General features: G+C 44.7%; 1 protein-coding gene across 12 annotated transcripts in view; it reads right to left on the reverse strand.

The window, feature by feature from the left end:
- Nucleotides 1-21,727, reverse strand: part of CLASP1 (cytoplasmic linker associated protein 1) — a 266,051-nt gene that overhangs the window by 226,124 nt on the left and 18,200 nt on the right. For all 12 annotated transcript variants that reach the window (XM_043894511.1, XM_043894523.1, XM_043894522.1 and 9 more), the window contains exon 2: nucleotides 2,921-3,399. In XM_043894511.1, the coding sequence (XP_043750446.1) occupies nucleotides 2,921-3,115 (195 nt within the window). In that variant the 5' untranslated portion in view covers nucleotides 3,116-3,399. The remainder of the gene's footprint in view (nucleotides 1-2,920; nucleotides 3,400-21,727) is intronic.

Here is a 21,727-nt window from a genome sequence, read left to right on the forward strand (position 1 = left end):
TTCCCCTTATCTTTTTAGTCCTGAATTTAAAAAGAAAAAAACAAATGTCAAGAAGCCAAGCTTCAGAGAATTGTCTATTACAAAGTGAATCCCTTCAAATAAAACCTGAAGGGTACTTCAGGCTCTGACTGAGTAATCTCAAGCCATGATTAAGGGGAAAAAAACAAGTGTAGGTCCCTAAAATATACACTTCCAGATTTCAGTAAAGCAACCAGGAATATTTGCCAGAGTGCCCCTGAACTCCCGAGTTACGCAGGGACGTCGGCTGTGTTGAGCACCTGCGAGGTTTCAAGCTCTGGGCCTCAGTGTGAACAGGGCACACGGTGACCACACTTCAGAGGCCTTACAGACTAGAGGGGCACTCAGCACAGGGCAAGGTCAGAACCACACGACGAGGCCCCGACGCCAAAGCCATCGGGATGAAGCCAAACAGGCCAGCAGAGCGTGAGGCCCGAGCGGAGACCGAGACCAACGGCCGCCCTGCACAGACAGGCAAGACGACCTGTCTGTGACTACATGCAAGGCAGCAGCAAACCCTGTTTTCCTTTCCTTCCCGGGGCTGTCTTTCCTGGAAATTACTTCACAAAGGTTCTCAAGTCTTAATCTTTCACTCCACTGTGACCCTACAATTCCTCTTATGAAAAATCAACCCAGTCTTCAGACCTCTGGGTTCCTCTAGACAGTGTTACTACTTTTCTTCTGTCTTCCCACCAATTCTGTGGGTCTTTATTACGGCTTCCCTGGTGGCTCAGCTGGTAAAGAATCCACCTGCAATGCGGGAGACCTGGGTTCGATCCCTGGGCCAGGAAGATCCCCTGGAGAAGGAAACTGGCAAACCCCTCCAGCGTCCCTGCCTGGAAAATCCCATGAACAGAGGAGTCTGGCGGGCTGCAGTCCTTGGGGTCGCAAAGAGCTGGGCACGACTGAGCGACTAACCCTTTCTTTCATTTTACGACTGCACACGCAACACTGACTGTAACCGCTCACTTACATGTCCTTGCCCGCCCCTCCCGGACTACGAGTTCAGTGAAGACAGGGACCACGTCTTAACAGTGACTGAATGCCTGAAAGCTGATTATGCGGCTGCCATCTAACAACTGCATGCATGCATGCTAAGTCGCTTCAGTCGCGACCGACTCTGCGACCCCATGGAGAGCAGCCCACCAGGCTCCTCTGCTCATGGGACTCTCCAGGCAACAATACCGGGGTGGGTTGCCACTTCCTTCTCCGTAATAACTGTATATTCACTCTCATTTAGTGTATACAATAACTTTCCCACATTACGGATGAGGAAACTAAGAAAGCTCCTGCGGTTCGGCAAACCTGTGGGTTACTTATTTAACATCCATGTGCCTCTGCCCCTTGCCTCGCCTCCTTCTTCCTAGCAGGAGTCTGGTACCCAACCCCTCCACACAGCTACAGGTTTGACTAAGGGGAGGCTGAACCCCGTCATGAGACCAGGAGGTGAAGCGTGATGGCTGAAGGCCACTGTGGACACCTGTCCATTCCCAGTGATGCTGCAATGTAATGTAAAAACGTCTGCTGGGGAGCTTCGGAGGTTTCCTCCCAAGTAAAAGACACAAGCAGTCACTCTTCTTCCCTAGCCATTGCTTTAACTATGTGGACTTTCTAAAGTTTTAAAAGCAATTACTCAATCTCCTTATGCAAACTTTAAGCCAACTAAGCCAGCCTTCAGGTACTCTCAGCCAGAAGCGTCCTAACTTGCACACAGCAAGGGTGACGTCACAGACCTCAAGGACGTCACCAGTCTACCTCTGCAACACTCCCGCCACCCAGCACCGGCACAGAGCAGGTAAGAGGTATTTAGCAAGTTCAGCTAAATGAATAAACAGATGAATAAAACAGACAAAAGTTAAGCTCAGCTTTCAAAGTCAGGGAAGGTAAACTTTATGGCCAGTTTTAAGTGAAATATTAGGGACTGAGGTAAACACCCTTAATAAATCTAAAGCCTGCTGTTAGATAAGATTCATTCAATGTAACTGGAAAACAAAGTCTACATTAGAGCGAACAAGGAAACCCTATAAGCACCGTTACGAGTCCGCACGTGTCAGAAGACTGGCGCAGTGAAACCACCACAGACGGTTCTTGTCTGCAAGCCCCTTTGTCTGCAAGGTCTGCAGCGCCTATAGCGGTCACGCAGCAGCCCACCCTGTCTCCCACCCCGACCTAGACCCAAAGGGGCCAGCGTCTTAACACACTGGGTGGGGAGGGGATGAGGGGGAAGTGACACCTCTTCAGCACCTAGAGTCCAGCCCAGATTTCCTTCCGGAAAACTCAGCCCCTGAATGGCAACAAGGTCCACCTTCCCAACTCATCTGCCTCACAGGACCCCACCTGCCCCCTTCCACCCACCAGGGGCACCTGAGGAACCCTGACCTTTGGAACCCGAAGGGTAACCTCCAGGCCATTACAAACAGGTCTCAGGAGAGTCCTTGGCAAACCATGCTATTGCTGGCCAGGTGCCTGGGCCAACTTCAAAACAGGAACCTGAAGGTAAGAAGCCCTCATCCTACTGCCAATCCCCACCCCCAGCCCCAAGAAAATCAATGAGGTCACTTGTTATTCACAAAGAGCCACTCACTGCAAGACATGATAGTCACTTTAACTTCAAGGCTGCAAATACTTGCACCTTTTCCACATAAAAGCCTCTCTTTATCTGGTCACACGGCCTTCTCTCAGTACACTGAAGAATAAGGGTGTTTTGATCTCCAACAAAATCAAAGAAAACTCTACTTGCTCTAGAATGAAATGTCCAAAAGCCACAACGTGACTGAGTGTCTTAATGGAAACCAAGGGATCAATCATGCTGATGGCTCTCAAAGGACTCGTCAAAGGACCCATTTTGATCCCCCTAGGTAGCCCAGCCACCTAGAAGAGCATCCTCTTGCACACAGCTTACCTTATAATTGCTGGAGTTCACCCAAGAGGTAGCGAGTCCATCCACAAGTTTGTCTAACATGGTCTGGTCATGCTCGAGGTCGGCAGACTTCTGTTTGTCTGAGAAATAGTCTATCAGCTCTTGGCCAACCTGCAGTCGCTTCCCCACATCCTTCTGCAGCACCTGTGCGAGGCAGGCCTCCATGCGAGGCTCCATGGCGGAACTCCAATCCAGAGCCACCGAAGCTAGGGGGCGGTGGGGGTGACGCCCTCCCCGTGAGCGGCCTCCGGAGGCGGCCTCTTTGTTTGCTGAAGGTTACTAAGAGCCTGTGTGTCAAAGATGCAATCCGGGGAATGGCAGCAATGCACCATGTGTGGCTGAAGAGCAGCTGGGAGGATATTAAAAGTCCAATTTAAATAACTAGTAGGGGAGAAAGGAGTGAGTGGCAGACTGGCGCTCTCCTCCTGGGTCTGAAACACTTCATAGCTCAGCGGTCCATTCTGAAAAGCAAGAGAAGAGAAGGGCACATCAGCATGAATAACACAACGCTCACATGTTGGGAAACATCTGATCAAAGACAAGAATCCGCGCTGCAGCCTCATTTATGAGCACACGTGCAGTGAGAGGCATGAACACTGGGCAACCGTGTCAGACTAACATAATTATTATTTTCATCAGGAAGAACGTCGAAGCCCAAAGCACAGAACCAGTGAGCGTCACAGTTGGTGGGTTGAGGTTTTCCACAATGTTCCAGCTTGTAAATGCACCAGTCAGGAGAGCAAGCTTTTGCTTCAGCTGGATGATTTATGTGCAGCTTAAACTCTGCTCCCCACCAAAAAGCAAACACCACTGTGTCTGAGTCCCGTATGTGCTGTAGCCTGTCTCTGTTTCGTATAGTCCGAGTGCCGGAAGTGAGGCGGGCTCCACAGAAACACCACTGACCGAACTGGCTGGCGCGGGAACAGTCAAAGTCAAGGCGACACCTACATGTGCTCAGCAGCTTTACAGAGGGTGAGCAGGCGGGCGTCCCCGCCTCCTCCTCCAGGGAGCGACCCACAGCGGGAGGGGAGAGGCTCACCATCTGACCGCGCGCTGGGACACAGTGTTCTCCCAGGCAGAAGCACCAGCTGGGCCTGGAGTTCTGCTACAGAATCAGGAGACCTCAAAACCACTCCTGGCACAGCACAAAACACGTGATGTCAGGAGGCACCAAAATCATTTTTACTAGACATGAACGGGCGGACCATTTAATCTGCAGCTCCTGGAACAATTGTACATATTTATTTTTTCAACGTCTTTTCTCAATTCCTAACCCAACAAGATGCACAGAAAACCCATCTTCAAGATGCAGCAACCCTGACTCTGTACTAAACAGAAACGTTCCTCACGCCAACAGTCAGTGTGGACTCTGAGCGGTTCACAGGTAAACCTGACCTTACAAACCAAGGAAGACTTAACCTCAGGGCAGGGTAACCGTTCCAGGCTCAGCACGAGGTTTCTCCCCCTTCCCGGCACCCGCCCCACCTCCACCCCACCCCATCTCAGCAAAAAAAGCAGTGCTCTTCCCAAGTCCTAGAATGAGAGACGAGTCAAGTCATCCAATGAGGGAAACACTCCTGCAAAGTCTCTAGCCCCTGATTACCCATTTCCTGCTTTCCTTCCAATCAAAAAGCCGTGACGTCTCACGTGGCAGTCCCTCCTGAGGGGGAGGAGAGGTCGCTTTCCAGCCATGTCCAGGCCGTGGGACTCGTCCTTCCTTCACAGGAAAGCTCTTCAGATACAGCAAAGCAGCCACCACCCTTCACTCCAATCTTCAGTCCAAACAAAATACCTCCACTTCCCTAGTCAGCTCCCCTGTCAGACTAACGAAGGTATCAGCGATACATGAAACCTGGAGAAGCCAACAGAGCCTTTACGTTCTGGGCCCAATATTCACCAAGCAGCTAGTTAAGGTCAAGCGTGTGGTAGATTAAAAATGGCTGCAGAGGCGTTGCTGCCCCTCCTCCACCGAGATGGAGTCTCATCCTCCCCCGTGACCCTGGGATGCGTCCTGAGACTTGCTCTGGCCAGCGGGAAATCAGAGACGGCAGAGACGAGCTGAGATGTGACCCTGGAGCGTGCGTGACTGCCATGCCGTGAGGGAGTTGGTCTAGCCTCCTGAACAGGAGCAGCCAGTAGGGGAGAACCAACTCGCTGCAAACAGCAGCCGGCAGCAACCACCAGACATGCGAGGGAGTCCACGGGGGACCACTCAGCCTCACCAGTCACCATCTGACTGCAGATACACAAATACACCTAAGGAGACAAAAACCACCTGGTCAAACCACAGGATGATGAGACACTGTCCACTCATACTTCAAGCCATCCAATTTGTGGGACTCTGTTACACACCAGCAGATAACTGATCACTCCTTCTTCCTCTAAACATCTTTCATGCTCAGTGAAAAGAATTTCATATCCCTTACTCCTTCAAAGGGCCCAAAATCAACAGACACTAACCAGTAATGATGGAGCCAATATCAGTTTTGAGCATCGACATGAGGGATCAGGCTCTATGCCAAGATGATTTATATAGTTTATCTCGGATTCTCCAACCACTTTTATAAAGTAGGCATTAACACAACCCTATTTTACAGGTGGGGAAACTGAGGCAAAGGTAAGTGATTTTCCAAGGTTGCATGGCCGTAAGTTTCCCTTTCCCACCTTCAAATCCTTGATACTACAAGTCTGGCCTAGTTCTGTCCCAACTCAGGGAAAGAAGGTCAGACTTCATAGTGAGCTGGGAAGCAACAGGCCAGACAGCAAATTCTTCACTCCCAGGAGAGGAAGGAACCCATGCATTTAAGGCTCTTTCCTGTTATTTTTTAAAATACATATTAGATAAAAACTTCCCCTTCAGCTAGAATTCCGTATGATTTCCAACAAGTAAGTATATGCTTCTTGACAGTAATTATACAGTAAAGGTTTAGCACTCAGAAGCAGGTCACAAACTCCTGTGTATGAACCCGCAGAATGGCGCTGGGAGCCCCAAAGCATTCAGCAAACCGGGTCCTCTTTGTTCTTATTAAAAAAAAAGAAAGCAATGGGTGATCATTTCTTGCACAAAAGTGTAAGACCTCTCCCCTACTCCTGTCCCCTGGCCACATTTCCCTACTTAAAAGCAAGAGGTGTTGCTAACTTCCCATGCCTTCCTTCACAGGTATTTTTAGCTACCCAACAAATAAGTACATGTCTTCTCCCTCTGCAACCCCAGGAAGAGTTTCTTAAGTATTTACAGTTACATCATAAGAAGCAGCGCAATTCTGCTACAGGCCAACAGGAAGAACTTAAAAAATACCAGCTTCAACAAGAATGAAACACACATCAGGACAGCCTGATGTCAGGGACGCTGTTAGACAGCCCCCAGTCTCGACTCTGCACTTCCAGGGGGGCAGTGGGGAGATCAGAGGCATCACGTTCATTAAATAACATTCAGGATCAGAAAAGCTTGCACAGGGCATTTTTTATAAAAAAAAATATAGCTCTCTCTCGATCCTCTTTCTTATAGCTACTACTCAGGTCACCACCATAAAGGACTGAAGACAGTAGAGGGTGGGACAGGGAACAACATCAGCTGTGAGCTCTGAACTTCCACGTCTACGACAGGCTTCTCCACGAGAGAAGTTAAAAAGGTAGGGCCATTTCCACTAGTGACTTAGAGCAGTAACAAGTTAATATTTCTTATACGTCTATGACCGGCTGGGCTCAGCAGGAGGTTCTTCTGCTAACCTTGCCTGGGATCACTCAGGTATCTGCTGCTGTCTGTCACTCTGACTGAGGTTAAGAGTCTACAATGGGGATTTCCCTGGTGGCCCAGTGGCAAAGACGCCATGCTCTCAGTTCAGGAGTCCTGGGTTTGATCCCTGGTCAGGGAACTAGTTCCCACATGCTGCAGTTAAGACCCGGCAGAGCCAAATAAATAAATAAATGTTTAAAAAAAAAAAAAAAAAAAGAGTCTACAATGGCATCACCTACATGTCTCAGGCAAAGATGCGGGCTGTTGGCTGGACCTCTCACCACACGTGATCTCTAACAGCTCAGTAATACAGTCTGTAGTTCAGTACATGTGGTTGGAGCATTCCACGATGGCAAAGAGAAGACTGCCAGGCCTCACAAGGCCCAGGAGGCAGAACCCGCAAATCACTTCTGCCACAGTCGACTGTCAAAGCAAGTCACAAGGCCAGCCCGAGATAAAGGTGTGAGGAAACGGATTCCACCAGCTAACAGGCCTCAGGATAGTGCAGCAGTGCGCTTCAATGCCACGTGTGCACACTCAGTGGACATTCGCGCAATGAATATCTGAGTGAGGTAAAGAGGCTTATCTTCTCTGTTTACCCGTCATCGTGATTGCTTTTATTTACTCAACAGTTTATGATACATCACATCTGACCACAGTAGAAACATCTGCTGCTGCTAAGTCGCTTCAGTCATGTCCGACTCTGTGCGACCCCACAGACGACCGCCCACCAGGATCTACTTCTGCTTTACTGACCACGCCAAAGCCTTTGACCGTGTGGATCACAACAAACTGTGGAAAATTCCTCAAGAGACGGGAATACCAGACCACCTGACCTGCCTCCTGAGACCTGTATGCAGGTCAGGAAGTAACAGTTAGAACTGGACATGAAACAACAGACTGGTTCCAAATCAGGAAAGGAGTACGTCAAGGCTGCATATTGTCACCCTGCTTATTTAACTTACATGCAGAGTACATTGCGAGAAACGCTGGGCTGGATGAAGCACAAGCTGGAATCAAGACTGCCAGGAGAAATACCAACAACCTCAGATATGCAGATGACACCACCTTTATGGCAGAAAGCAAAGAAGAACTAAAGAGCCTCTTGATGAAAGTGAAAGAGGAGAGTGAAAAAGTTGGCTTAAACTCAACATTCAGAAAACGATCATGGCATCCGGTCCCATCACTTCATGGCAAATAGATGGGGAAGCAACGGAAACAGTGACAAATTGTGTTTTGGGGGGGTCCAAAATCACTGCAGATGGTGACCGCAGCCATGAAATTAAAAGACGCTTGCTCCTTGGAAGAAAAGTTATGACCAACCTAGACAGCATATTAAAAAGCAGAGACATTACTTTGCCAACAAAGGTCTGTCCAGTCAAAGCTATGGTTTTTCCAGTGGTCATGTATGGATGTGAAAGTTGGACTATAAAGAAAGCTGAGTGCCTAAGAACTGATGCTTTTGAACTGTGGTGTTGGAGAAGACTCTTGAGAGTCCCTTGGACTGCAAGGAGATCCAACCAGTCCATCCTAAGGGAAATCAGTCCTGAATATTCACTGAAAGGACTGATGCTGAAAATGAAACTCTAATACTTTGGCCAGCTGATGCGAAGAGCTGACTCATTTGAAAAGACCCTGATGCTGGGAAAGACTGAAGGCGGGAGGAGAAGGGGACGACAGAGGATGAGATGGTTGGACGGCATCACCGACTCAATGGACATGGGTTTGAGTAAGCTCTGGGAGTTGGTGATGGACAGGGAGGCCTGGCATGCTACAGTCCACAAGGTCGCAAAGAGTTAGACACGACTGAGTGACTGAACTGAACTGAATCACACAAGATACAAAAGAAATAACTATAATCTATGACTTGACTTGAAAATGCTTCCAACTTACCTGGAGAGAACAAGATATACACACTCACAAGAAGCTTGTCAGTGTAAGAATTCAACACACACAGGATCCGTGGCAGACTTCACAGACAGAATGCCATACTGCCACATAAGGGGTACGAGTAAGTACTATAATCACTTTGGGAAGGGATAGATCAAGAAGGCCTGGAAGACCACGTCAAAACCACTTAGACAATGCTCAACTGGAGCTCTGTCTTGAAGCGTGGACGGGGTGTCACACATCAGCTAAGGCACTTGATCAGGGAAGAAACACAAGCAAGTGAGGGCGGTGGGAACCTGTGCATGGCTGAGGGGAGAAGAACGGCGACAGACGGCGAGAAACCTGCACGGAATGGGCAGGCACTGTTCCCCACGCTGAAGACAAAGAAACGAAGCTTAAGGGACCTCACTGGTGGTCCAGGGGCTAGGCTTCTGCACTCCCAATGCAGGAGGGCCTGGGTTCAATCCCTGGTCGGGGAACGGGATCCCACATGCCGCAGCTAAGTCCAAGCTCTGCAACTACTGAGCCTACGTACTCTAGAGCCCATGTACCGCAACAGAGACCCAGTACAGCCAGAACAAAAGCTTCTTTTAAAAAAGAGAAGAGAAATGTAGCTTAGAGGGGAATTCCCTGGTGGTCCAGTGGTTAGGACTCTGAGCTTTCACTGCCAGGGCCCAAGTTCAATCCCTGGTCAGGGAACTAAGGTCCTGTAAGCCACTGTGGCACATGCAGCCAGCAACAACCACAAAAATACACCCAAAAAAACTCTGCCCAAGATTCAAAAGCTAGTGACTATCAGGCTGTAACTGAACACCAGATCTGCCTGGCCCTAAAGTTAGTGTTATTTTCATTATACTACGATACTAGACTACTGCCTCACTGAAAGTCCACAGCATGGGTACTTAAGAACTTAAAATACGAAAATGTTAGATAGTTACAGCATATGGAGCATGAGAACCAGAGGACTAAGAAACAAGAAATCAAATTACAAAGCACTTGGGAAGCTGTAATAATATTCCAAATCACAGCATCAAGAACTACCATGGAATATTTCCAGCACCAGTGAATCAATAAACACATCAAAAGTCTCCCTGGAAGAATCAGAGAAAGCAGACAGCATACCTGACAAGCCAACTCCAAAAGCCAGAAATGAGCAGAATTTATTCACACTCATCAAAAGCAGTTGTTTCCATCAATAAGACAACTTTTTGCACTATTTAACAATCTACAATTACAACATGGTGTGGACTTATACAGACAAGCAAGTCCCAGGCAAGCCTCCCTCCCCCGGGCCGACCTGCACCCCACTTGCCAGCCAGCAGCCACAAGGTCACTCAGTGAGGTGACATTCGCTCTGGACCTGCCAGATGACACGCGTACTCGGCTGACTCCAGGAGAGCACAGAGTCACCGCCTGCGAGGAGGTCATTGCCTCGAAGGACAAAAAGACAGAAATACAGATTATGGCGGCACGGAAAGACAGCCCTAAACCAGAGGCTTGAGGGTGCTGCGGTGGCGGAGGAGGGGGAGGAGACAGTCCTGAGGGAATCCAGCTGGGCGTTTCAGGACGGGACCCGCCCCGCACACCCAGCGGATGGGCAGCCGCTCCCCGGGCCCGGCCTCCACGCCCGGGCCCACACAGACGCCGCTCACCCAGAGCACGCGGAGCCGCCAGCCTCCCCGCCTCCTGCCTCAGCTCCTCACATTTCTGTAGTGGCTGCACCCTCCCAGGGCTGACGACTTCCCTCCTTCCAGCTTTCTGCTCTCTATGGCAGCACATCTTCCTGACTCTCAGTCCCTCACCAGGCCATCCTGCTTCCCACCACAGCTGCCCATCCCTCCAGCTCTTCTGGTCAAGGGCACTGCCTCAACCTCGTTAATCAGGTAAACTTCTCAATCTCGCTCCCCTTTGCGTCTGGATGAAATTCCACGTGGGTGTTAATAGCGTGGCACCACCCGCCACTGTCTCTCTCTGTAGTAGTTGCCTAGTAATCCCAAACCCTGGGTGAATCGAAGCTCTGAACCAGCTGCCTCCTCAGGCCTTCAGGGGTGACCGTGTGGAAGAGAACACACACACATCCAACCAGTCTGGTCTTAAATTGATCCCATCTCAAAATTCAGAAAGGCCCTGACCACCAGCAGCACTCCCACGCACATTCTCTGGGAAGCCTGTTCACCTTTCTCTCTGCAAGCAGCCATCTACCCTACCCGACCCTGCAGCTCTCTCCCGACAGCCTCACCTCCTGCTCCATTGGTAACGTAGGCAGGACCAGACAACTGAGATCTTCACCAGCAAATCAGGACGGTCACCGGCAACTGCCCTGATAGCGGAACAGAACTCTTGTTTTGCCCCCTCGACCTTTTCAGTTGCCTGCTCTCCAGCATCTGCAAGCTCTCCTCCATCGGCTTCCCCCCAGCAGCTGAGGCTCTCTCTAAATCATCCATCTTTAACAGGCCGTCTTGAGCTCACAGGCCTTCCATCAGTGACACCAGGAAGAGTGAAGCCCCTTTAAGCAGATGTCTACGCCAGCGAGCTGCACGGAGGCACTTCCTGTTCCCCGCTTGGCCCTCTCCTCTGGTTTCCCCTTGTCAGGACCACCAGTGACTGCCCTGCTGGCAGATCCCAGCAATACTTTCCTCTGCTTCACTAACTCCACCTCTCAGAGGCATCCCAAAGCTGACCACTCCTTCCTTCTGAAAACTTTCCCATTTCCATGAAAACAAACGAGCGTTGCCTTGCTGTGACTTCTCTGGCTGAACACCTACTCAAGTTTCTGTCATCATCTCTGTCCCTCTCCCAGAGCTCTCTGAGCGGCTCAGTCCAAAGCCTCTCCCCTTCTCACTTGGCTCACCCCAAAATAACGTGCATCCATTTCCATAAAACCTTTTAAAGTCTATAGAACTGATGACTCCCAAGTTTGAACGCCTGGATCACCAGGCACAGGCATCGGCCTCTTTTCGGTTCCAAACTCTCTACCACTTCAGAGCCTTCCCTGTCCGTCTATGTGGCTGCGCCGGGTCTTGGCTGCGGCCTGCGGGGTGGGATCTTTATTCGTAGCATGCCAACTCTCAGCTGCAGCGCTGGCATGTGGGACCTTTCTCCCTGGAACAGAGATTGAACCTGGTGTCCCTGCGTTGGGAAGCATGGCCACCAGGGAAGTTCCAGGGCCTCCGCCCTCGCTGCTCCTGCCGCCTGGAACACAGTCCTGATGCCTACACTGCCTGTCCCCTCAGCTCCAGTGTCACCTCCTCAGCAAGCCCTTTAAGACCACCCAAGGGGGTCCCTGACCACTGCATCCCGTCCTCTTCCTTCAAAGCACTCACAACAAGTTGAAATTTATCACATGTCTATTTACCTATTTGCTGGCTGATTTTCCCACAGGACTGTCAAGCCTTATAAATGAGGGGATAGTGTTTATTTTGTTAACCTAATGTCTACAACTATGCCTGGTACAAACACAGCACTCAAGAAATAGTTGTTGAATGAATGAAGTCTGCTTGAGTTGAAAATCAAAAGAAAATACTCATTGGCAACCATTAACTGAATTCAGTTTCTTCTTGGGGAGTGGGAGGTGGGGAGCTTGGGAGAATGCAAAACATTTCAGATAAAAGGAATGTGTAAATATACGTGGACAAAGCGCACACACACACAAATGACAAGACTGTGGCCTATTCAAAGGAAAAGAAGCAATTTGCAAAGGCCAAAGCACTGTAAGTACTGTTCCCAACCTGTAAACACTACTGACCCCACCCCTGAGGTGAGAGGTGGAGTGATTAAAATGCTGTCTGAGATTTTAATTTAGTGCAGACACAAACCACGACTTATCCACAACCTAAGTATTCCTAGCCATATATTCAAACTTATGTACATGAAGTTATGAATCTTTAAATGCAAAGATAACATAAAAGTATTTCTAAATTCTTACTTTGAGCCTGATAATTTTTCTCAACTAACGGATAGCAGGAATCCCACTTCCACAGGGCCCCGGTAATGCCGGCCAATGAAAAGAGTTCTTATCCTCAGAAAGTCTGGCGCTGAGCAGACGAGGCCCAGCAGTCAACCGGCACCAAAGGCCCACGGTGCGGTGGCCTTCAGGGAGCTCTGCACACGTCATGTTGGAAATGCAGAATCCGGAGACGCTGGGTGGGCATACGTTTATTGGAAAGATCACTAAAATCGGGAATGACTCAAGTCATTCCAAGAATACTCTGTGAGAGGGAAAAAGAAAAATCTGTTGAACTCCCTCCCTCTCTCTCTCACTCACCCATGAGTGAACAATAATTAACTACAGTGAAGTCATGACAGAAAAAAACTCTAATATATGATGTAAATGCCCAAAAGTGAATAAAAGGATGAAGTTCATGGTGTTAAAAAGGAAGGTCATATGAACAGAAATAAATCATTAATTTGGCTAATTTCTGGTAACAAGATCATAGCTTTTCCTTTGTACTTTTCTGTATTCTCTGAATTTTTTCTATGAGGAATACAGAACATATATGCTACTTTTATAATTACAAAGAGAGAAGTACTATTCAAAAATGAGACATTACCATTTGATACTGAAGGAAAATCTCCCTTTCAGTATTACTGTGTCCGACTCTTCGTGACCCTATGGACTGGAGCCCGCCAGGCTCCTCCGTCTACGGGATCTTCCAGGCAAGGATACTGGAGTGGGTTGTCATTTCCTTCTCCAGTTCAGTATTACAGAATATAATATATATAACTGTCAATGAAGTGTAAAACAAGAAGTCTTAAATTCCCAAGAAGATGGAACTGGTGGATTAGCTAGTTCCACAAATTATGTGATTAAAAACTACATAATAGAAGAAAAAAAAAGTACAGAAATTAAAAAAAAAAAAGCAGCTCCACATTACTATATACGCTGTGCTGTACTTAGGCGCTTAGCTGTGTCCAACTCTTTGGCTCCTCTGTCCATGGGGAGTCTCCAGGCAAGAGTACTGGAGTGGGTTGCCACGCCCTCCTCACATTACTGTATATATACTGTTAAAAAATAGAAGAAAATAAACACTGCACAAGAATGATTACTACCTGCCTTCACTAGTATTTTAAGGAGGTAATTTTTTACAAATTTTTCAGATAGTTTAAATGTTTTTTTCTGTGAACTATAGAAGGAGAACATAGTTTTACTTTTTGTTTCCCCTCTGGTTGATAATGAGAAGAACTGCTTCTATTCTACCCCTCAAAACTTCCTCAAAGGTGAAACAAGATGGACATACACTGAGAATTGCTGAAGCATGTTGATAGGTACATGAGAATATGGTACACCATTCTCTCGAGAATATGGTACACCATTCTCTCCACTTTTGAACATGTTTAAAATTATCTGAAATTTTTAAAAATCCAAAATAATTCTTCAAAAGAATTGTAAAGCTGAAGTCCATGTGGAAAAAAAATACCTGCATAAAAGTAGTAATTAAAGAAGCACAGGATATGAAACTGCATTTTTCACATATATATACAATTATACACATACCTTATACAATGAACAGCATGACATTTATATACATATAGTATGATACAGCCCACACGTGAAACAATCACAGGAAAAGAGAGAGTACGTGAAAGATCAACGCGTAACCTCGGAGTAATAGGTCTCTGTGAGCTTATCTCCTACTTTTCAGAAACTTCCTCGACTTTTCATATTTCTATAAAGAAAAGGACAAACATTTTAAGAGTGTTAAACAGAAAAGCAGTTATTTCATAATTTCCACCTTATTCATTCAACAACTGTGAGACCAAGAGTAATTAATTGATGAGAAAGATACCTCTCCACTGGCTGCTGACTTCTCCCACAAGACAGATGTCAACAGCATACAAACCGTTAGACTACAGAGACAGCTTCCCTGGGTAGGAGAGAACAGTAACAGAGATTACAGATTCCCAAGGAAGGGTCTCACCTGAAAACAAGAGACCTCGGCAGAGAACCACTTGTCAGAGAGACAAGACAAGCCTTATTACAGTGATGAACACATTGGCTCCTCCAGAAAGAGGGGATTTGTATTTCCACTCAGTCAAAAAGCACTTACTTTTTCTTTTTGTCCACAACTTATCTAAGATCCCAGATCCCTGACCATGGATCAAACCTGCGCCCCATGCATTAGAAGCACATAGTCTTAACCACTGGACCACCAAGGAAGTCCCACAACATTCACTTCTGTTGTATTTTTCAAAGAACTTCTCATACAGTTTCATAGTAATGACCAGCTTCATTTCCCGTTGTTTACTATACTAATGAAAAACAGATCACTAAACCTGAATGACTCCTTACAATGACTTTGAGTAAAAATGACTCCTTTACATGATTTTTGAACTATAAATCACGAATCATTAAATTCTTCCCTTTAAAGTGTATGTAATTCAGCAGCTGTAAATAAATTCACAAAGTTGTGCAACCATCACCATTACTTAATTCAAGAACATTATCATTGCAAAATAAAACTTCTATTATCCTTTAGCAGTCATTCTCCAACCCGCTCTCCCAAACCCATGAAAACAGAAAATCCACTTTCTGATCGAATGGATCTGCCTACTCTGGACACTTCATATAAACGGAGTCATAAAATATGTGTCTTCCATGTCTGACTTCTTTCACTTAGCATACTATCTTGAAGGTTTATCCATCTCATTGCATGTATCAGTATTTCATTCCCTTTTGTGGCTGAATAATATTCAATCGAACAGCTGTACCAGAATTTGCTCATGTAGTTATGTGCTGATATTAGGATTGCGTCTACTTTTTGGCTATTTGCGAATAATGGTATGAACACTCCTGAACAAGAATTATGAGGACAACTTTCCAATTTTGAATTACAAATAGGGTTAACTAGGCTACAGGATACGATAACCACATTTAGAGTTCTAAAGAACTGCCAAACTGTTTTCCAAAGTGGCCACACCATTTTACACTGTCACAGACATATATGAGGGTTCCAATTTCTCCATGTTTTCAGTAACACTTCTTGTCCATCTTTTTTATCAAAGCCACCCTAGAGGGTATGAAGTGGTAGCTCACTGTGGGTTGGATGGGCATTTCCCTAACAACAAAGAATTTGGGGTTTCTTTCAAGGGCTTGCTGGACATTTCAGCATCTTCTTTGGAGAAATGTCTAATCAAATTCTTTGCTTGTTTAATTGGGTTGTCTTTATTCTTGATTGTAAAATTTTTTATATACTAAGGATAAAAGTTTATCAGATAAATGATTCGCAAATATTTTCTCTCATTCTATGGGGTGTGCTTTCACTTTCTTGATGGTATCATTTGAAACAAAGTTCTAAATTTTTGTAAAGTCCATTTCACCTATTTTTTTCTTCTTTTGTTGTTTGTGCTTTAGATGTCATACCTAAGAAATCATTACCTACTCTACTACAATAAAAAGAAAAAAACAGAATCTACTGTCTAGTCTAAGATCATGAAGACTTGTATCTACTCTTTCCTTTAGGAATTTTACAGTTTCAAGTGTTACATTCTGATCTATGATTGAGTTCATTTATACGTATATGAGTGAACAAATGGTTTAAATTCATTCTCCTGCATGTGGATATCAACTTGTCCCAGCACCATTTGCTGAAAAAACTATTCTTTATTGGATTCTCTTTGCACTCTTGTTGAAAATTAATTGACTATAAATATTAAGTATTTATTTCTGGACTTACATTCTATTCCACTGACCTGTATGTCAACCCTACCCTTTATTTCAGCAGAAGACTGGTTTGCTTACTATAGCTTTGTAGTAGGCTAAGTCCTCCAACTTTGTTCTTCCTTTTCAAAATTGTTTTGACTATTCAGGGTCCCTTGTATTACCATATGAATAGGAAGATGAGCTTGCCAACTTCTCCAAACAGGCAGCTGGAATTTTAATAGGGAGTGGGTCAAATCAATTTGGGGAATGGTGTCATATTAGGTCATTTGATCCATAAATACAGGATGTCTTTCCATTTATTTAGATCTTTAATTTCTTTCAATGTTGTGTCTCTTTCAGAATATATGTTTTATACTTTTTTGTTAAGTTTATTCTTTTTCATTCTTTTTGATGCTTTTGTGAATTGAACTGTCTTCTTAGTTTCATTTTTGGATTATTCATTGAAAGTGTATAGAAATACAACTGATTTTTATATACTGATTTTGTACCCTACAACCTAACTGAATTCATTTATTAGTTTCAATTGTCTTATAGTGGATTCCTCACAAGATCATGTAATCTGCAAACGTTTTTTTTTACTTCTTTTCCAACCTGGATGCCTTTTATTTCCTTGTCTAACTGCCCCAGTTAGAAGCTTCCATACAATGTTGAATAGATATGGCATAAAATGACATCCTTTTCTTGTTCCTGATCTTGGAAAAAATTTAATTTTTAATCACAAAGTATGGCATCTACTGAGGGTTTTCATGGGTATTCATCAGCAGCTTTTATTACACCAAGAAGTGCCCTTCTATTTCTAGTTTGCTAAGTGTTTTTATCGAGTAAAGGGGTAAGATTCTGTCAAATGCTTTTCCTGTACCTATTGTGATGATGTTCAAAATCCTCCAAGCTAGGCTTCAACAGTACGTTCCTGGAGAACTTCCAGATGCACAAGCTGGATTCAGAAAAGGCAGAGGAAACAGAGAGCAAACTGCCAACATCCCCTGGATCACAGAAAAAGCAAGGAAATTCCAGAAAAACATCTACTTCTGCCTCACTGACTACACGAAAGCCTTTGACTGTGTCGATCACAACAAACTATGGAAAACTCTTAAAGAGATGGGAATACCAGACCACCTTACCCGCCTCCTGAGAAACCTGTATGCAGGTCAAGAAGCAACAGTTAGAATCAGACATGCAACAACGGACTGGTTCAAAATTGGGAAATGAGTACATCAAGGCTGTATATTGTCACCCTGTTTATTTATCTTATATACAAAGTACATCATGCGAAATGCCAAGCTGGATGAATCACAAGCTGGAATCAAGATTGCCGGGAGAAATATCAACAGCCTCAGATATGCAGATGACACCACCCTTATGGCAGAAAGCGAAGAAGAACTAAAGAGCCTCTTGATGAAAGTGAAAGAGGAGAGTGAAAAAGCTGGCTTAAAATTCAACATTCAGAAAACTAAGATCATGGCATCTGGTTCCATCACTTCATGGCAAATAGATGGGGAGACAATGGAAACAGTGACAGGCTTTATTTTCTTGGGACTCCAAAATCACTGCGGACAGTGACCGCAGCCATGAAATTAAGACACCTGCCCCTTGGGAAAAACAGCTCTGACAAAACTAGGCAGTGTATTAAAGAGCAGAGGCATCACTTTGCTGACAAAGGTCCATTTGTCAAAGCTGTGGTTTCTCTAGTAGTCATACACAGACATGAGGGTTGGACCAGCATCAGAGAACTGACGCTCTGGAACCCTGGTGCTGGAGAAGACTCTTGAGGGGCCCTTGGACAGAAAGGAGAATAACCCAGTCCATCCCAAAGGAAGTCAACCCTGAGTGTTCACTGGAAGGACTGACACTGAAACTGAAGCTCCAATACTTTGGCCACCTGATGCGAAGACCTGACTCATTGGAAAAGACCCTGATGCTGGGAAAGACTGACGGCATCACCAACTCAATGGACACGAGTTTGGGCAAACTCTGAGAGACAGTGAAGGACAGGTAATCCTGGTGGCTGCAGTCCATCGGGTTCCAAGGAGTCGGACATAACTTAGCGACTGAGCAACAACTGTGATGATGATGTGATTTTTGTCCTTTACTATTATGGTTACACTGATTTCCATATGTTAAACCAACCCTGCATTCCTGGGATAAATTCTAGTTGGCCATATAGTGTATAATCCTTCTGATAAGATGCTGGATTCAGTTTGCCTGAATTTTGTTGAGAATTTTTTTTTTTTTTGAATCTATAGTCATAAAGATACTGGTCTGTAATTTTCTTTTCCCATCATGTCTTTGTATGATTTTGTTAACAAAGTAATAATATCCTCAAAAGATAAACTAGAGATATTCTATTTACTTTTTTTTTTTTAAGTTTTGAATATTTTTTATTAACATACTTATTGCTGATATTTAACTTGTATGGTTATTTGTTATTAACATTAACTCTCATAAATAATAATTGTTCAAACCCAAGAATTAGACATATAATTTAGAACATTGAAGCATTTTTAAGGAGAGGTTTTCATATGACTTAACACTGAAAATATTTTTTTTTGTTTGTTTTTTATCCTTTTCACATTTATTAGTATGTACACATATATATATATATATATTTTTTTGTCATACATTGATATGAATCAGCCATAGTATTTACTTCTTTATTTTGAAAGAGTTTGCGGAGAATTTGCATTTGGTAGATTTAACAGAATCACCAAATATGAAGTCATCTGAGCTGGAGCTCTTTGTGAGATGTTTCCTGGTTTTTAATTAAATATCTTTACTGCTATTGGACTATTCAGATTTTCTTTTTTTGAGTCAACATCCAGGAATGCATACATTCTGTTTGTGTTGTCTAATCTGTTGGCGTGTAACTGTTGTAGTGCTTCCTCACATTCCTTTTCATTTCTGTAAGGTTGGTGGTGATGCCCTCTCTTTCATTCCTGATTTAATTAATGTGAGTCTTGTCTTCGTTTCTCTTGGCCAGACTAGCTTAAGGTTTCTCAATTTTGTAGACCTCTTCAACTCTTGGTCTGTTGATTTTTGCTTTTTTCTCTATTTCACTCATATCTAATTTAGTATTCATTTTTTTCTTCCTCTGCTTGCTTTTAGTTTGTTCTCTTACTAGTTTCTTAAGATGGAAGTTTAGACTACTGGTTGAAGGTATTTCTTCTTTTTTAACATAGCTGCTTACAGCTATAAATCTCCCTCTAAGCACTGCTTTCACTGCGTCCCCAAAGTTATGGTGCGGCGCTTAATTCTGTGCACAGAGCATAGTAAGCACTAAATCAACATTCATCCTGAACTGCGGGGCTTTCTTTAATTGTGGTAAAAACCACACACAAAATTTACCGTTTTAGTTACTTTCAAGCGTATGGCACACCAGCAGTACACTCACATTGAGCAACCAGTACTACCATTCCACCTTGTATTTTTGTTCTCAGTCATTTCAGACTATTTCCTAATTTTCCTTCTGATTTCCTCTTTTATCCACTGGTGATTTAGGAATGTGCTGTTTAATTTCCACATATTTGTGAATTTCCCAATTTCCCTCTGTTAGTGATACCTATTTTCATTCCATTGTAGTTCAGAGAACATACTTTAAATGACATCCATCCTTTTAAAGTTACTGAATCTTGTTTCATGGCGCAACATATAATCTATTCGGGAGAAGGTTTCACATGCACTTGAGAACAGTGTGCACTCATTTTTGTTTAACGTGGTGTTCTATAGATGTCTGTCCCTTAATGATTCAAAACAGTCTATCTGCAACTAGATCACCTTTAAAAGAACAATTGCCAGTTATCTAAATCGTAAATTTTTCGGGGAATTCCCTGGCGGTCAAGTGGTTAGCACCCGCACTTCCAACTCTGTGGCTTGGGTTCAATCGCTGGTTGGGGAACTAAGATTCTGCACGCTGCATGGTGCAGCCAAAAAATAGATAAAATAAATCTTAAGTTTTTCATATTATCCCCCATTTTTATACTGACTACTTACTCCATACATATATTTGTGCATATGTATATATATATATATGGACTTCCCTAGTGGCTCAGATGGTAAAGCGTCTGCTTACAGTGCAGGAAACCTGGGTTCGATCCCTGGGTTGGAAAGATCCCCTGGAGAAGGAAATGGCAACCCTCTCCAGTACTCTTGCTTGGAAAATCCCGTGGACGGAGGAGCGTGGTAGGCTACAATCCAGAGTCGAAAAGAGTCGGACACGACTGAGCGATTTCACTTCACTTCATATATATACAGATGAGGTCTTCTCTTTAAAAATAGAAATCTCAGTTTTAAGCACCATATTAACAGTTGGTTTCTAAGAGTGAAACCTACCGAAAAGGTTAGCAGAAAAGAGCATATATACTCACACAAGAGATTTCCTAACAGGTTCTGAAACACTAAATCCCCAGGCTTAGGTGAGGAAGAGGGGAGCAGAGCATTTGATGCGTCATTTGATAGCACGACAGCTGATATGGCCTTCCCAAATTTCCCAAGGGGGCTGGGCTACACCCACAGAGAAAAAGAAAACCCGATTAAGTACTGGTTAGTCAATGTAAAGACAGAAGGTGTAAGAGGGCTTGGGGTATAAAAAACACGGGGAGTTTTTTTCTGCTAATGAATAGAGAAGCTATAGAGAAGTAACACAGCAATAGTTTAACATTTGGGTTTCATTTCAGCAATTCAAAATAAGCACAGGTACTTCACATTTGAAATAGCACTTTCCAATCCACTAAGTGATTATACAAATGCTACCTTCTTTCTTCCCCTACAAAACTTGTTTAAGACTGTTACTGTCATGCCTACTTACAGATTCAGAAGCAAGGAAACTTCCAGGGTCACACAGTATGAAACAGAATCAATATTTGAACCCGAGCTTTTAACTCCAAATCCAGGGCTATTTCCACCAGGTCACAGCTACTGCTTTCTTACCAAGAATACACACAACCCTCTATGTACTTTAGACCTGTGTACACATAACTTGGGCTTCCCAGGTAGCTTAGTGGATAAAGAAACCACCTACAATTCAGGAGATGCAGGTTCGATCCCTGGGTCAGGAAGATCCCGTGGAGGAGGGCACAGCAATCTACTCCACTATTCTTGCCTGGAGAATTCCATGAACAGAGGAGATTGGCGGGCTACAGTCCATGGGGACGCATAGAGTTAGACACAACTGAAGTGACTTAGCACACATGCACACATAACTTAGGAAAAAGACCTACAGAGGAAGCATACAGACACCACACTTAATGATCCCAAAGTAAGAGCAGAATAGCCTCAACAGAGAGCAGCGACTCCTCCTGGCACAGCGACACATACTGAGCAGGGGCTCCCGAGACAAAGAGCAAAGAGGAGGAACCACGTGCACCCCCAGAAGTAACCTACTTATCAGCGAGCCTTCGCTCGGAGAGCTCAGGGCTTCCCACCGAGGCCTACGGCAAGCTAAAGGTATGGTCAGAGTGGGAAAGAAAAAGAAGAAAAAGGGTAACTGGTGACCACTGAGGGAAACTAG

The sequence above is a fragment of the Cervus elaphus genome, chromosome 33 (genome assembly GCF_910594005.1).
Source record: "Cervus elaphus chromosome 33, mCerEla1.1, whole genome shotgun sequence".
NCBI classification, from domain to species: Eukaryota; Metazoa; Chordata; class Mammalia; order Artiodactyla; family Cervidae; genus Cervus; species Cervus elaphus.